The sequence below is a fragment of the Poecilia mexicana genome, unplaced genomic scaffold, assembly GCF_051168715.1.
Source record: "Poecilia mexicana isolate PSO_F unplaced genomic scaffold, ASM5116871v1 scaffold_2, whole genome shotgun sequence".
NCBI classification, from domain to species: Eukaryota; Metazoa; Chordata; class Actinopteri; order Cyprinodontiformes; family Poeciliidae; genus Poecilia; species Poecilia mexicana.
This window is the reverse complement of record NW_028263371.1, coordinates 26,100,734-26,116,350: the sequence shown is the minus strand read 5'-3', so window position 1 is coordinate 26,116,350 and position 15,617 is coordinate 26,100,734. Positions and strand designations below refer to the sequence as shown.

Here is a 15,617-nt window from a genome sequence, read left to right as displayed (position 1 = left end):
ATGACCAGCAGATGGCAGTAAACACAAAGTATTTGTCTTTCGCTGCAGAAACTCCATTAGGGATCGTCTTCCATTTCTGCATCAAAAAAGAAATACAATCTCGCTTTGTTCTATCTTTAAGGTTCATGCTGTACATTATTTAATATTAATTAAAAATAATACATTTAAAATTACATTTCAAAATACCAGAAAAGTGAAAGGAGATGATCCACTATTATGACAAATAACACGTTTCTGATTTGGCACTAAAATTTAAGCTATAGATTTAGCACAGTAAAAGTCTACCTGCTTCATTACAGAATACCTGCCTTTAACATAAGTATTTTCACTAATTTAAGTGATGCATTATTGATATTTTTAGCTGTAAAAATTGTTCGGTGCTAGAATTTTTCAGATTTTAGACAACTTTAACAAAATTGAAACATTCAATTTAGAAGAAAAGCCACTTTATCGTACATAATGATGTAAGTATTGTTTCACTTCTGCACATGATAAAATTGCAGTCACTGACTGTTGTGTAGAGAAATCTATTTATCACCATAGTCACCACAGAGATCATCCTTATGATGAAAAGAGATTATTTGCATACTTAGACTGTCAAAATAATTTCCTTTTTTTTTCTGCATGTTTGAAAACAATTGCCTGCTTCTAAAAGCTATGCTTATTTTATATAGCTACTTAGCATGCAAATGAGTTAAGTGGCTGGTTAGAATCCCCATACCAGCAGGAGGGGCCCATGAGCACCAAGCTAGCATGATATATATATTTAAGAGAAAAAGGAACAATACATACAAAATGCTATAACACATGGAAACTGATTTATGCTGCCTCTGTTGGGGGAAATATAAGATATTAAACTTCTTAACTTGTTTACTGTAAATTCAGTGTTTGTCAGCTGATATTACTTTCAGATCATTAAAATATTATGCATTTCAAAATCTGAATATTTTTTGTTATTCCCGTTAAGTTAAAATCAATGGTGATATTAACAACAGCATGATGTAAGCTAATTAAAATGATGCTAATGATAGCAGGTATGTTAGATACATAATATTATTTGTTGATGTGTTGGTATGTGGGGGCACAAATGAAAATATGCACAGGGTCCCAAAAAGGCTTGGGTCACCCCTGTATGCACATCAGGGTGTCAAACTCAGTTTCATTTTGGGCCAAATCAAAAATCTTAATGTTTACAGGGCCTGTTGTGCCAGAATGTATTGATAAAATATTAAAATGTAAATAAATAGTTGCTTGTTTCAGCATTCAGTAAGTGTTTCTTTAAATTAAATAATATTGAACATCTTTTCACACTGGTCAGAATTTTGTGATTGTTTTTGTGTTTTTGGCAATGAAATTCACAGATTTGGTGTTACTAATTTAGAAATATTTGTAAGGAGTTTTTATGATATTTGTGGTATTTTACCCCCGGACCTTGAGTTGGACACATGGAGTATACTATAGTATAGTCGTGTTTTACGTTTTTTGGGGGAACTGGTAAAACTCAGACGGTGCCTAACTCTGTGATTGGGCAGAGCTAACACAGGTGGGAGGGGGAACCAGTACGCTGAGGCTGCCTGGGATCCAATCTCCCCAGACCTCTCCGCAAGCACGGACGTGTTCTCCCTGTTCCTCTCTGATCTTTTAACTCTCCCTTCTTCCTTTCTAGCAACACCGAGGCGGTTGTGGATGGATTTACTTCAAAGGTAAGCTTTCTTTTTGTCAGCTGAAAGCCATGGCGGGCATTGTTGTGGTTTTTTTTTTTTTGCCCCGACTGCTGCTGCTGGTGTTAAAGGAGGCGCAGTGTTTTAGCCGCGCGCGCGAGCTCGGGAGTGGGCGACTTGTCATTGCGGTGATGCGTGTTTTGTTGGTGGTCGACCGAGACGGTACAAAAGAGCAAGCCTGCTGTAGCTGGAACCCGTCGCAGCTCAAATTTGTGGAGTAAATGAGGAGAAATGGGTCGGTAAAATGAACAAAGTAGCTAACGGTTATTTAGCCATTTATGGAATGAGGACGTAAGTCGCTGCGGCGAGCTTGGGGTCCCATTGTTATGAGACGACCGTCTCAGCTAGCTTAACATCAAACTACAATATCGTTAGAAACGCACTGTCGGCGCAGGGTACAGAGTGTTTAATTATAACTGAATGCTCGGACTGTTTCAGGCAATGTGGTTTTCACACCAGCAGTCTGTAATTCACAACAAGTGCTCGAAGCTGCGTTTTGAAGCAGGTCCACCTGTGTTTGACAGGTTTTCAACGAACTGGTGGAGACGGGATCGTTAACATATCGCTGTGCCTCAAAGGCGACCTTTCTGTCCCCATGTCGTTGCTTACTTCCTTGTGTGCTTGGAGAACTTTGAACTGACAGCAGCCGGTTCGCCTGGTTCTGCTGACACCAGAGAGAGGGATTGTTTTGGTCCTTGAGTTGATGTTGCTTTTTCTTAATGCTTTGGAAAGCAAGCCTTTTAATTCATGGTTTTTATTTGTCTCAGAGCCGGCCCAAGGCTTAAGTGAACTTTGCTGCTGCTTGGGGACGTTTATAAAACTTAGCATATTTCAGGGACATTTTTTTTCTCTTTGATACACAAAAAATGCAATCTAAATTCGCTAAGTGGTTCTTACATGAAGTAAAACATAAATTAATGGATATCTTTCCATTTAGTAGCTGTAATTTATCTTGTTTTTCTCATGGAAAGCATTACTTTTTTTTCTCCAATTAAAAACAAACACCTAAATTTCACACTTTTTACCATTTTCTGTTTTTTTTTTTTGCATACTAGCCTTAAAAATTATTAAAACACCAAAACTATGATTTTATGTAAACATTTCAGACCAAAGTACCTTTAAAAAATTAACTGATCTGGAAATTATTTTTGCTGCCAATCTCAAATAGTAATATTTATTATTAAAGACTTATTTAAATGTAAATTGTGATAGCATTTTAAACTAGCTTTAAAATGATTTGCCTCTTTGAAGACAGACGTGCTTTTTTTGAAGGTTGCATTTTTTTTGTACTTTTGCATCCTGGGGATACATTTGCCAGATAGTTATGTAATTATGTTAATATTTGTCCGTGTGAGAACAAGCAAGCCTAATTTGTAAAATAACTCTTCTACAAAGGTGCGGTAACTGTGTCAGATTGAGTAATTTGGCTCATTGCAGAAGCACTTAGCAAACCAGTTCAGCCATGTTTGTATCTTCTTGTAATCAGGATGACATGATGAGTTGTTTATAGGACATTATGATGGAGGACTGTTAAGATATTTGCTTTGTTTAATGGGAGATCCTCGACTGTATACATTGTAGGCTTATACTGACTGCCCAGAGGTGAGCCTCAGACTGACCCAACTTTATAAAGAGCTCTTTCAGCTGCTTTTTTTTATTTTATTTGCCGGGGCCTTTGGGATTATAAATCCTGCAGAAAAGGAGCTTTGCTTCGGTGGCATGCTTCACTGGCAAGGAATCGTTTGAGGGGTGTTGGTGCGAGAGGGGTGGGCTCTGGTTGAGAGCCAGCGGAGGGTTTGAAGACGGAGGGGAGCTGAGCTGTGGTGACGGAAAGTGAACCCGTTTGGCTCCCTGTGATTAAAGGGCTCCTGTTCTCTCTCCCTGAACAAGCGAACGCATTCACACACAGGCAACACCTGCCTTTTCTTAAAGCGAAACTGTTCCGTATTTCCAAAACAAACACCTCCTCTGTAAGGGATTTTAATTTTAGTGTTAAGTTTCAAATTGTGTAGATGGGATACTGAGAGAGATCAAATCAGGGGGGAAATTTGGGCCACATTCTCTCCCAACATCCAACTCTTGTGGGTGTTTTTTCCATCGTCTGGTATGCATTTCACTTTTCTGAAAGCTGGCCTAAAGTTGAAAGTTGATGAAGCATTACCAGATGCTGGCATAATATAAATCCATCTATTGTTTCTGCAGCACAATCTCACCAAAAAATCCAACTTTTGATTTGAGTACAGTGTGGAAAAAATGCTGAAATTGGCCCTGATTTCCTTTAATTTTGGGCGATGTGGACTTAAAGTTTTACCATGATATTTTGTGGTACTTTGTGATAAAAGCTATTTATTACTCTTTTAGGGAACTGTAAAGCTGTGACTGTCAAAAAAATGATGGCCAGGGTTTCCCCCAGTGTTTTATAAGCCTGGCGGGCCACCAGGCTTTACTTGTGCCCCCACCAGACTAAGCAATTTCTTATTTACTTAAGTATTTTTAAAATGTTTACATTTTGTAAGACTTTATCGTTGGTGTTCAGGTGTTAATCTTCCAATTTTTCAATAGGACATAATTATCAAGTGATATTTTCAAGTTTCCTGTCAACTTTAAACATTTTTTAACTCAAAAATATGACGAGCCGCCGAATGAACGACTGCCCAAGCATCCAAACACCGGGCTTGGCATGTTTTCTGGGAGGAACCTTGGATAGTGCTACAAAAACAACTACTGCTTTTGAAATTTGTAATACATTCAAATAAAATCTTTTAATCATATCTTGAGATTTAATTATATTTATTGAACAGACAATGGGGAAAAAAATCCATTTATGTTAGAATTGTGTTGATTTTTAAGCCACTTCCTGAATTCTAAAGAAAATAATTACCCATCTAAACCAAGTTTCTCATGAGCCAAGTATGGCGAGCAAAAGGAGATGCAAACAATCAACAAACCTCGTTGTTGGGGAGTAGCATCATGGAGTCTCCATAGCAACCATTAGACACGATTGACATGCTCTTTGGTTGGGAGGCATGCCTGCAACTTCATTGGGAATTTAATTGGAAATGTGTTCAGATGAAAAATAAACTTAAAAGAGCAACAATAAATATAGGATTTTGAAATAAAGGTTGGATTTTTTTTCCAGTGCAAACGTTTTTTATTTAATTTTTTATCATATCTTGAGCAGTAAATTTGTCCAGATGTGTATTGTCAGGTGGATCTATTTTCCGCACCTAGTCTATAAATTCTCTTTGGCTTTAGCACTTTGACCGACTGACTTGCACTGTACCATCATTGTGCTGCTAGTGGCTGTAAAGCAGGTCCGACAACTTCCTTCTTGCGCTGTTGCTGCAAAACCAGTGCCCAGCTGCTCATCTTTCCTCCCTTCAAACCTCATTTTCCATGACGTCTTTGTATTTCTTCATGAATCTGGGTCGTTGAAAGTTAACCTTAAAAGTGTCTGCTTTAATCTAAAGGTAAAAGTTTGGGTTATGTTTCAGATAATTACCTACAAGTTGTTCCTGCTCCAAAAATTCCCCACAACTACACTCGAATAGGAAAGAAGAGGGTTCTGATTAAACATTCATTTCTGTCGCTCTAATGATTCTTGTTTGAAAATGTTTGCTGTATTTTTATTTATTTCATTTTTTTATCTGTTACATTTAAAGGATTTATAGGATCCAAATCTGTATTAAGAATGAGGAGCAGAGGAAGGATTTGTTTGGTTTTAGGCGGAGTGTTTAGTATTAGGCCCAAAGTGCAGGGGTTTAGCGATTTAGTGTAGTGAGGGAAAAGCCTCGCTGGCCTTTTCGCTATCTGTGTGTGTTTGTACTGTTGCATAACGGCCCCCTGCCCCTAAATGCTGCCCTTAATTTATAGAATAGCCACGTCAGCTAAAAATTATTTGCTCTAATGTGTTGAGACAACTCGTGTTATTGGAACAGCAAAACCTTGTGTGGTGGTGACAGGAAAAGGAAGGCTGGGTGTTGTGGCTAGCTTTAAAAGCTCATCTGCAAGTCTGCACCATGCTTTGTCTGTGAGCTTGTTTTGAACATGCAGGTTCTGTTCTAGGTGGTCTCAGCTTCGCATGTCCAGTTGCGTCTGGTTAGACTTGTCAGTCTAAAGGTTCCTTACCTTTGCAGCACTGATGATCCAGAGGTATTTTATAGCTTGAAACTACTTCTATTTTACTTAAATTTCAGCTAAACTCTTAATTTTCACAAGATAATTGTAAAATTAGGAATGCTTTCCACTTCTTTCCTGGTGGTGATAAATTATCTAACTGCAGATCCTTTGTTCACTAAAGTTTATCGTGGATTTTCTCTAATCTACACACATCCCCAGTAATGTTTGGATAAACGTCCCTTTGCCAAATGCACCAGCTCTAACATATTTCTTCTGCAGCCCTTCAGGAACAGGTCTGGCTGAATATTTGACAGGTGTTCTTGGCAGAGTTGATGGTTCATTTAAATTGCTTTGCATCTTTGCACAGACATGTCTTTTGGGCTTGAGGTTGAGGCCTTTCCAGACTCTAAATGTATGTTGGTTTTCAAATCTGGAACACCAGATTCACTGTCCATAGTGAAGGTAGTTAGACTTTCCCAAGGATTGAGAAGGTTTGATCAGGAAGGAATCCAGTTTTCTGCTCAGATGAAAAGTAATTAATCAGTGTTAGTATCATGCTAATTGCACTGTTGCATTGCACAAGGCAGGTGGAGCAATGAAAAGCAAGACTACCCCCAGATCCTTTAACTTTTCCTCAGTCTAAATGGTTTTCCCCAGAAAACTTGCCAAGCCCGGTGTTTGGGCAGTCATTCATCCAGGGGCCCGTCATCTTTTTGAGTTAAAAAATGTTTAAAGTTGACAGGAAATTTGAAAATATCACTTGATAATTATGTGTTATTGGAAGATTGATACCTGAACACCAACAATAAAGTCTTAAAAAATGCAAACATTTTAAAAAGACTTAAATAAGTAAGCAATGCTTAGCCTGTTGGGGGCACAAGCAAAGCCTGGTGGCCCGCCAGGCTTATAATTCACTGGGGGAAACCCTGCCAAATTGGTCATATAATCATCCAGAATTATGCCACAATATTTTCATTCCTGTGAGAAACCACACATCTTACTGGTGAGGGCCTATGAATATATTTGAGCTTGTAAAATATTGTTCTTGTTTTTAAAATATTTAAAGTCATTCTGGGATTATTTAGTATGGGGTTCAAATTAGAGATGTGCCGATCAGGTTTTTTCCTGCCGATACCGATCACCCATGAGGGCCGATCACCGATACGATCACATAATTATTTATTTATTTTTTATCATAAACCCTACCGTTTACATTATGTGGAAAAAGGAACCATGAATTCACCTTAATTTAGACAAAAACTTGTTTTTAATAACTTTTTCCAAGAAGAAAACTAAACAAAACAGGCATTGTGCAAATTGTACTGCTACTGATAATACTATCTTTAACAGACTGATAACATATGAAGGCTCTGAAGAGGCTAAATAATACAAAGAGCCAAAATAAAACCTCTCAACATTGGCAAGAAGTTCAAGTATAAAACTTAACACTCAAAGGCAAAAACAGGATCCATTACAATAAACAATCCAGAGTTACTGAATGAAAACTTCCTGTTAGCATGGCGGCTAGCTGATTACTGCTAGCTCTGATTGGCTGTTTCTGACTGAGCGGAGTAATTATGCAGAACAGGGAGGAGATCGATTATTTTTTTTTAGAGATTATCTGTCTCATGTTAGGACAGCGAAAGTTTTAATACGTATATAAACTTTATTTTTTTAAGTTAGATGCTGCAGCTTTAAGCAGAGGTTCGGTGTGAGAGTCACTACCAGGTGGAGCAGAAGCGAAGCTCCGTCTGTCAAATATTACTACCTGTAGCGTAGCAGCGGTTCAACAGCGAGAGCAGAACCAGCGTCTCACATCGCAGCTCGAAGACTTAAATAATTTTCCAGGTTATTTGTTTAGCTTTCTGACCGTCATGCTAATCCGGGTGAGTGTTTGTAGCTGTGCGCTACTTTACCTGCTATCTGATCCTCCGTATGTCTTTTTTACTGCAGTGAGCCTCGATGTAGCCAAACTCCGTCAAGTATGGCATTGTTTTTATGCCATATTAGATTCGTTGTGTTGATGCATTTTGACCTGCTTCGCCCCACGTGCTTTAATTTTCCGCCGCAACACACAAACTTCCCCCATTCACTCAGTGCGATATAGTTCCACATCGCTTAGGATTTGTTGCTGCGCGTTTGCGCAGCGTGAAGGAAAAAAGGAGACCAGCTGCACAGGCAGGCTGGAAATGAGAAGCAGGTGATCGGTATCGGCAACAAGAGCCAATGATCACCCATCACCGATCATGCACTTTTTCACGAAAATCGGCCCGATTATGATCGGTGACCGATCGATCGGCACACCTCTAGTTCAAATAAACCATTAAAAGGTCCAAGTTGATTATGTAAACACCATTTTGCCATCTTTGTACAAACTCACCACAAACTCATATTTCTTATGAATTTTTGGGAAATAGAATAAAGAAATGAAACCAGTTTTCCACTCCTCAGTCATACTACCCGTCTGTTTTCCTGAAGACTGGTGAGATTGTTTTTATCGCCCCGCTTCAAAACTGCTGAGGCAATTCCTATTGTGAGGAGTCATTCAGGGAATCTGCCTCAGGGTGACAGTGGATGTGGTTTCACCCGTCACCCCGCTCCAGGAAAAAGCTGCGCAACTTGTTCTAGATGTTGTTTATGATGAGAGTCAGATTTATTAACCGTTACTGTCACAATTCATTAAAAACCTGCTTGAATACATCTGAATATTTAGAACAGCGCTAAAGTTGATTAGCTAACAAAGGCAAGGATGGTGTTTTGTGCTTTTAAAGGGACAGTATTATATAAAATCCACTTTTTTGAGCTTTGCATCATGATATAATGTTATGCACTCATTGAAAATATACCTGGAGAGTTGCCTTGATTCTCTCACACGTTTGAGAAATCCTTGAATCGACATGGCAACCATTCAGCTGTGCAAAACGCCTGGTTGGACCTAGCCCCACCTATGAGATGCAGCTCCTCCTCAGCTGCAGTTTCCAAGCTTCTGCCTCTCAGAGCAGCTCCTTCAGACTAGCCAGCAGCAATTGGCAAACACCTGGTGAAAACTGCATCTGCCGACATCATTATAGGAGTTGCATCTCAATGAAACGCTGGTAAAAACGTTGTTAGAGGGTAAATAGAGAAGCTATGTTGCCCCTTAGTGTGATTTGCTAATTTTAGTTTATTCATAAATAAAAAATAAAAATGCAAATATTTTCTTTTTCCCTATCAAAACATAAAACATGGATGAGCTTCAAGTTACCACTTTTTTTCTTACAGTGAATACAGCGTCACTGGAAGTGGAAGTTGGCTGGACAATAAGATAATAAATTTTTTAAAATGAAAAGGTCGTGTAAAGACAAGTCGTCAGGTATTCTGTTCGTTTTATGCTCCAGACTTTGTCCTTTGCTCTATTTGGATTGCCTAAAGGAAAATGATTCCTTGTACATTTAATACCTCTTGTTTAACATCTGCACGGCTGCGACTGGATAAGGTGGAGGTAGCTCTGATATCCAGTTACGACACCAGAAATGTGGCGAAGCTGCAGCACGGCCCGTTTCTCTGGAGGACCGGATGAATAATTAAGGAGCGGTGCTTATGTGAAGAAGTTCATTAAGATGCAGACTCACACCGGTCTCCATGGCAGCAGCGCCGCATCTCTACTGGGCCAACAACAACCCAAACTGGCAAGGTGGCGATGTGGGTGAGGTAGGAGGTTTCCCAGAATAAGGGATGTCCCTTGGTTATCGCTGCAATCTTCACTTGCATTTGGTCGTGAGATATGAAACTTAAAAAATAATTACATGTCTAAAATCGGCTGGTTGTCACCACCTCTGAGCTCTGCAGCCACCTGGGCATTACATTCCTAGAATCTATTTATATTTCAGGGTAAATGGATGCTTTTTCCAATGCTGATCAATAATAAATAAAGAACAATATGTCTGAGGCACATTTCTAGCGGTTGTACACTCGGAGAAAGTTTTTTTTTTTTTTTTTTTTTACAGTTTGTTGCGGTACTCTTTCATAATGCACTCCTGCTGTATGGAATATCCCCTGAACTCCACTTAAAAGGAAGTTATTTTCAGCTGTGAAATAAACGAATGGAGACTTTATCTGGGTGGACTTAACAGGTAAGTAAGCAACAAAAACAACAGAGGGTGAAGGTTACATAGTCGGGACTCCTGTGGAGCGATATTAAAGCCTAAGATTATTACAGAGTGATTTGGGGATATTGTTCACTCGTAATCCCAGTGACATTTTCATTAAGCCCTCACATCTGGGGAAAGCAGCCTGGGAGTCACGATGGCTGCAGGTTAGACCGCTACTGTTCATCAGCAAGCATGCAGGAGCCCTGTTGGAAATTAATCTGCATTGTTCCTGCTGCTTCTGTACTCTTGACACAATCTGTGCCCGATATCAAATCTCAGCGCTTTCGGGATGTTCATCTTTCATCCTGTTTTAGCGCTGCTGCTGCTGTGTTATCTATACTGTAAACCCAACAGTTAAGTTTAAATTTCATTGCTTTTGTCCCCAGCAGAAGGAAATCCCTTTAGAGCAGGCCGGAGTGCACACCGAATCCCCCAGGCTTCAATCGTTCAATTGCTTTTTGTCTCTGCTCTTGAGCCTGCCGTTCAGTCCCTTCTACCAGCGTGTCATTGTTGCAAAGGATCATATCCTTTTCAACGTCTGCTGGCCGTCATCGTCGCTTCACTTGGCTTTTGTCGTCGCTGGTCGCCAGTTAAATTTAGACCCTCAATAAGAAAACGACGAAGGGCAGCCGAGACGGGAATTACGCATGTCCTCCTTTTCTCTAGAGATCACAGAGCACAGCCTGGGTTTGAAAGGCTTCTTGATGAAAGTGGGAGGTTCTCTGTTGAGCAGGGAGGATGGATTTAGGCAGTCCAGGAAGACAAGAGGGTCAGGTCTCTGAGAGTCTGCCTGTAGCGTTGGCAAAAGAGAATAAGCGTCACATGACGTTGCATTGTACTGCAGAGATTTTCCCTTTGTCTTTGTCATGCAGACAGTGTAAAGCAAATACCGATGTTTCTTATGAAATGTTTGCAGTAAATTCAGTGGAATCTGCTTCCAGCTTTCCTTGGCCTATTTATGAATCTAAAGACGAGCCGATAGCTGCTGAAACCTCCCATCCTAACCCAGAGATGATGATGATGATGGTATGGACGGGCAAGAGAATAGTGTGTCCGTTAGGGCGATTATTGCTCTGTCCCAGTTAGAGGCAAATTTATAGAGCATAAGAAAGATGCAGCTGAAAAGCACGGCTGCAGTAATCCCCTCCACACACTTAGCTGCCTTTTCAGCGACATCGGCTGAATGCAGATGAGAGAACATCTAAGATTTCTCTTTCTTTTTTTTTTTTGTCTTGGTTGCATGGTTGAACAGTTTGCTATTTAGTTATTGTTAGATGCCTGTAGCCAAAGGCGGTTATTTGGCTTTGCATCGACTGCCGAGGGGTGTCAGTTATGACTTATTGAACTATTTAATAGCTTTAACAGTGCTATCGGCTAATTCACACACACACACACACACACACACACACACACACACACACACACACACACACGTTTGTTTTGCTATCTTTGTGGGGACTTTCCGTTGACTTCCATTCATTTCTTCAGCCTAAACCTGACCTTTAACCTTTTCCTAACCCTAACCATCACATACCTAACCCTAACCAAAACTCAATTCATACCTTAGCCCTAACTCTGACCCCTGACCCAAAAACAGGGTTTCCCCTCGTGGGGACCAGGCTCCAGTCCCCACAAGGAGCGATTGGTCCCCACAACGTAGCATATGTCAGGAAAATCGTCCCCACAAGGTATTACAAACAAACGCACACACACACACACACACACACACACTGTCTGTGCTGTGTTAATTTATTTAGCAGGAAATCCAATGGAACTTATTTCTCTTCATATTTGCATTCAGTTTGTGCTGTTGTCACTGAGAAAGATGAATTTAGATGATCAAAGTGTTTGTTTTTTTTGAGCTGACTATAAATTATCTCCATGTCTTGTTTCTGCACGGCTGCATCAATCACTAAGATCACACTGTCTGGATTAAATGAGGAAGTAGTCTCTTTCACTGTCGAAGCAAAGACGAGTTTCTGAGAATTTATTGTATTTTTTCTAACTGCTGCTTAATATATGTAGCGTCTGATCAGATAGATATGAGTACTTGTTCCTCATTCTCTCGCAACTTTTTTATTGTCATGTTTTTAGCAGCCAATGAATAAAGAATCAGTCTTATTGCAATCATCTATAGTTGGTTGTATTGGGTTAGAAGAGGTGGATTCTCTCATCATTGATGTTTAGCAAACTAACGAGCAGAACTGTCCTCTGATTTTTCTACAGGAGGATGCAGCAAACCCTCTGAGATGTTACTGGGAGGCGGTGATGGGCCAGCGAAGGTTGTAGTGGTTTGCAAACCCCCGGACACGGCCCCAGCAAGCAGCTACGCTAATCGACACAGCCATGCCGCCGCTGGCGTCCTGATCCTCCTCCTCCCCCCCGACTTCCTGAATCTTTCTCCGGTCGCGTAAGACTCGCAGCAGACTGTCCAGCATGGCTTCGCCCTTCATGTGGAAGCTGTCCTCGCAGAAGCTCGGCTTCTTCTTGGTGAGCTTCGGCTTCATCTGGGGCATGATGCTGCTGCATTTCACCATCCAGCAACGCACCAGCCATGAGAACAGCGCCGTGCTGCGCCAGCAGATCCTGGATCTGAGCAAGCGCTACATTAAAGCGCTGGCGGAGGAGAACCAAAGTGTTATGGACGGCCCGTATGTTGGAACCATGACGGCTTACGGTGAGTCCTCGGCTTACTGTTTCACATGTTCTGACTGACATGTTGCATCAGGCTAAAGTATTCATATTTGAATTTGGAAACATGCACCTTTAGTGTAGACAAAATGTAGGAAAAGTTTGTTTCCTGGGCACTTGCATAGTTATTCTGCACCCCGGAAAGGGGTTTTTACCAAACCTTTCCAGATTACAGTGACCCAAAGCTGCACGCTAATACCTGTAATCTAAAACTCCTTCTGAAAATGCTTGTAACCAAATATAGCTGCAGTACCACAGAAGCTAATATCAACAGTTTCTCTTGGAGCCAATCAGTGGCAAGAAAAATAAATCACTTTTCTGGATTTCATTTGCGAATTCCAGTCAATTACTTGTCAATAAATTTCTAATAAAATTCAGTTTCTGATTGCATGACTAAACCAAACTCCTTCTCAACTCTCACAATGAGATTGAGAGCTTTTATTTATTGTTTTTGGTTGTTGTACATTAAATTTTATGATGTGTAAACAGAGTGCACAAAATGCTACAAGCCTAATAACCAACAAGTCGTATCAAAATGGAGAGTATTCACACTAATTTTAACCTAGCACTGCAATGGTAAAAAAGAGCTAGCTGTATGTCTCGAGTCAAATCTACATTTCAGAATAACTGATAATTAATTTTATGTTTTAGTAAAAGATTCAGTTAGTGGTTTTATCCACCTTCTGATCAAAAAGAAGATGTAGCGCTGACCCAGCTGCACTGGAGTGTAATACTGTTTTAGAAAAGGTCTAGAAAACACATCAATAACTTATTCATGCCATTAATAGACCTGTGCGACTCGATGGGAGTCTTCATTAGAAACCTGAGATTGGAATTGATTGCAGTCTAATTCCCAGAGAAACAACAGCATACAGTGAAGCTCCTGGAGATTAAATCAGCTCTCCCACAACCTGAAGGAGATGCAGAGGTATCGAGCGAAACGGGAGCTGCACCAGGCTTATGGATTTCACTGGGATTTATTTTCCAGGACTGTAACTCGATATTTGTGTTTTTTAACTTCTGTCTTATTGGTGGTGTTTTTCAGCAGCTTTAAAGAATTTTCAGACTAAAATTGAGTGAAGAATTTCAGACATTATCCAGGGATTATTATGATTCTCTTTCCATTTTCAGGGAATACTTCCTCGTCCTGTTTTTGTTTTTTCTTCCCATAATGTGATTGAGTTTCTCATCGCTACAGCTGTGTGTCGTCCACTGTCCAATATCATATAAAAATCCATTTCAAATCCTTGATTAGGAAGCCCGGCAGCAGGATGCACTGCGCTTCCTGCATTTGTCTTGATCTGATTTGTAATGACTTCAAGAGGCCGGCTGGGGATCCTCTTTGTTACCCATGAAGGACCCATAAAATCCATTTCAATTTAATTCTGTGAATCCCAAAAGCTCTTTCAGGGACCAAGGCAGCTTTATCTATATGAAGAAATGTCATTTTGCAAAACAATTGGCTGAAACTTAAAAAAAAAAAAAAGATAGCATATTCTTTTTAGACACTTATTAACAACAGTATCTCTGTTTTTAAAAACTGTTACTAACATGGTTTATTATCTATTGCTAATAATGATAGAAAGCAGTATTTATGGCTGCTTGCCAGTTAAAGCAACTCTCTGTTAGACTTAACATTTTCCTCTAAATGTCATCGCAATCGCTGCAGGTTAAAGTATCGAGGAGGCCAGAGAATTACGCCAGTGCCATTCTGAAAATGTCCTTTCCATCTCATTACTGTTCAGAAATATCCCTATTTGATGTTTTCTCTGCAATATTAATGCAGAAGAAAACAGAAAAAAAAAAAAAAACTAAGCCTGGTGATGATAAAAAAGCTTTATCTTGTCCACAATTCGACATTTCTTGCTATGTTCAGAGATCTTAAGATACTAAGGGGTCGATGTTGATGCTCTAAATGTTCTCTGAAAGAGAGACCCAGCAGTACACCTGATCCAACTTGTTCTTAAAGTTGATATCTCTGACTGGGGAGGGAAATGAAGTTGCCTGCTCTTGCCTGCAGACTTGAAGAAGACCCTCGCAGTGCTGCTGGATAACATCATGCTGAGACTGGGCAAGCTGGAGTCAAAGGTGGACAGCATTTACAACGGCACCGGAGCCAATCTGACCACCGGCACCGGCACGGCCACCCCCAGCGCCTCCAACTCAGAAAAAGTGAACGTAGCCGGTACGTACCGGGCTTCTTGTTTTTCCTCGTGTTGCGCTAAACGTTGCAAGCAATGCACAGTTTGATGCATTTGGACTTGATCCAGATAAGCTCCTGCTCCTGCATGCTGAGATTTGCTCAAACTTGCATTGAATCCTCAAGGTCTGCCTGCAGATGTTTTTGTTGTTTTGGTTTGTAGAAGCAGGGAAATATCTCATGTGACTGTTCCTTTTTATGATTTAAGTCAATAATTACTTTACAGATAAGAAAGGTTTGGGATATGTTGCTAATCAGAACAGGTTTTTCAGCTTTATTTGCCACCATAAAGCTGGCAAATAAAGCTTTATAGTGGCAGCATTAATTATGATTAAGGCTGTTAATCATAATTTCAGACATTAATTAGTTAACAACAAATAAATGCAACAAAAATTGAGGTTTTCCAACCGTATATTAGAACATCATTGTCATCATACCATTTTTTCCCCATATAGCGATAAACACCATAATTATCTATTATGGAAGACAGCATCTCTATGGTTGTGTTATGCTTTGGATTTTGTGATTTTTGCACATTTTTTTGTTTGCCAAGTTTCTTTTAACACATATTTTTCTTCCACTTCTCAGTTATGCATCACATTGTTTTGATCTCTATTAAAATTCCAGTAAAACACATTAAAGTTTGTGTTTGAAATGTAGCAGAATGCAAAGATTTTTGTCAACCTTCGTAGATAAAAGGTTGCATAAAAACATTAATTTATCTTTTATTTGAGCTCCTCTTCTGTTACCCAAACC

General features: G+C 39.9%; 1 protein-coding gene across 1 annotated transcript in view; it reads left to right on the top strand.

The window, feature by feature from the left end:
* The first annotated feature begins 1,453 nt into the window (after positions 1 to 1,453).
* The window catches only part of mgat5 (alpha-1,6-mannosylglycoprotein 6-beta-N-acetylglucosaminyltransferase), a 48,172-nt gene continuing 34,008 nt past the window's right edge, over positions 1,454 to 15,617 (top strand). Inside the window, exons 1-3 of the mRNA XM_014981597.2 lie at positions 1,454 to 1,703; positions 12,197 to 12,647; positions 14,682 to 14,846. Of these exons, the coding sequence (XP_014837083.2) occupies positions 12,407 to 12,647; positions 14,682 to 14,846 (406 nt within the window). The 5' untranslated portion in view covers positions 1,454 to 1,703; positions 12,197 to 12,406. The remainder of the gene's footprint in view (positions 1,704 to 12,196; positions 12,648 to 14,681; positions 14,847 to 15,617) is intronic.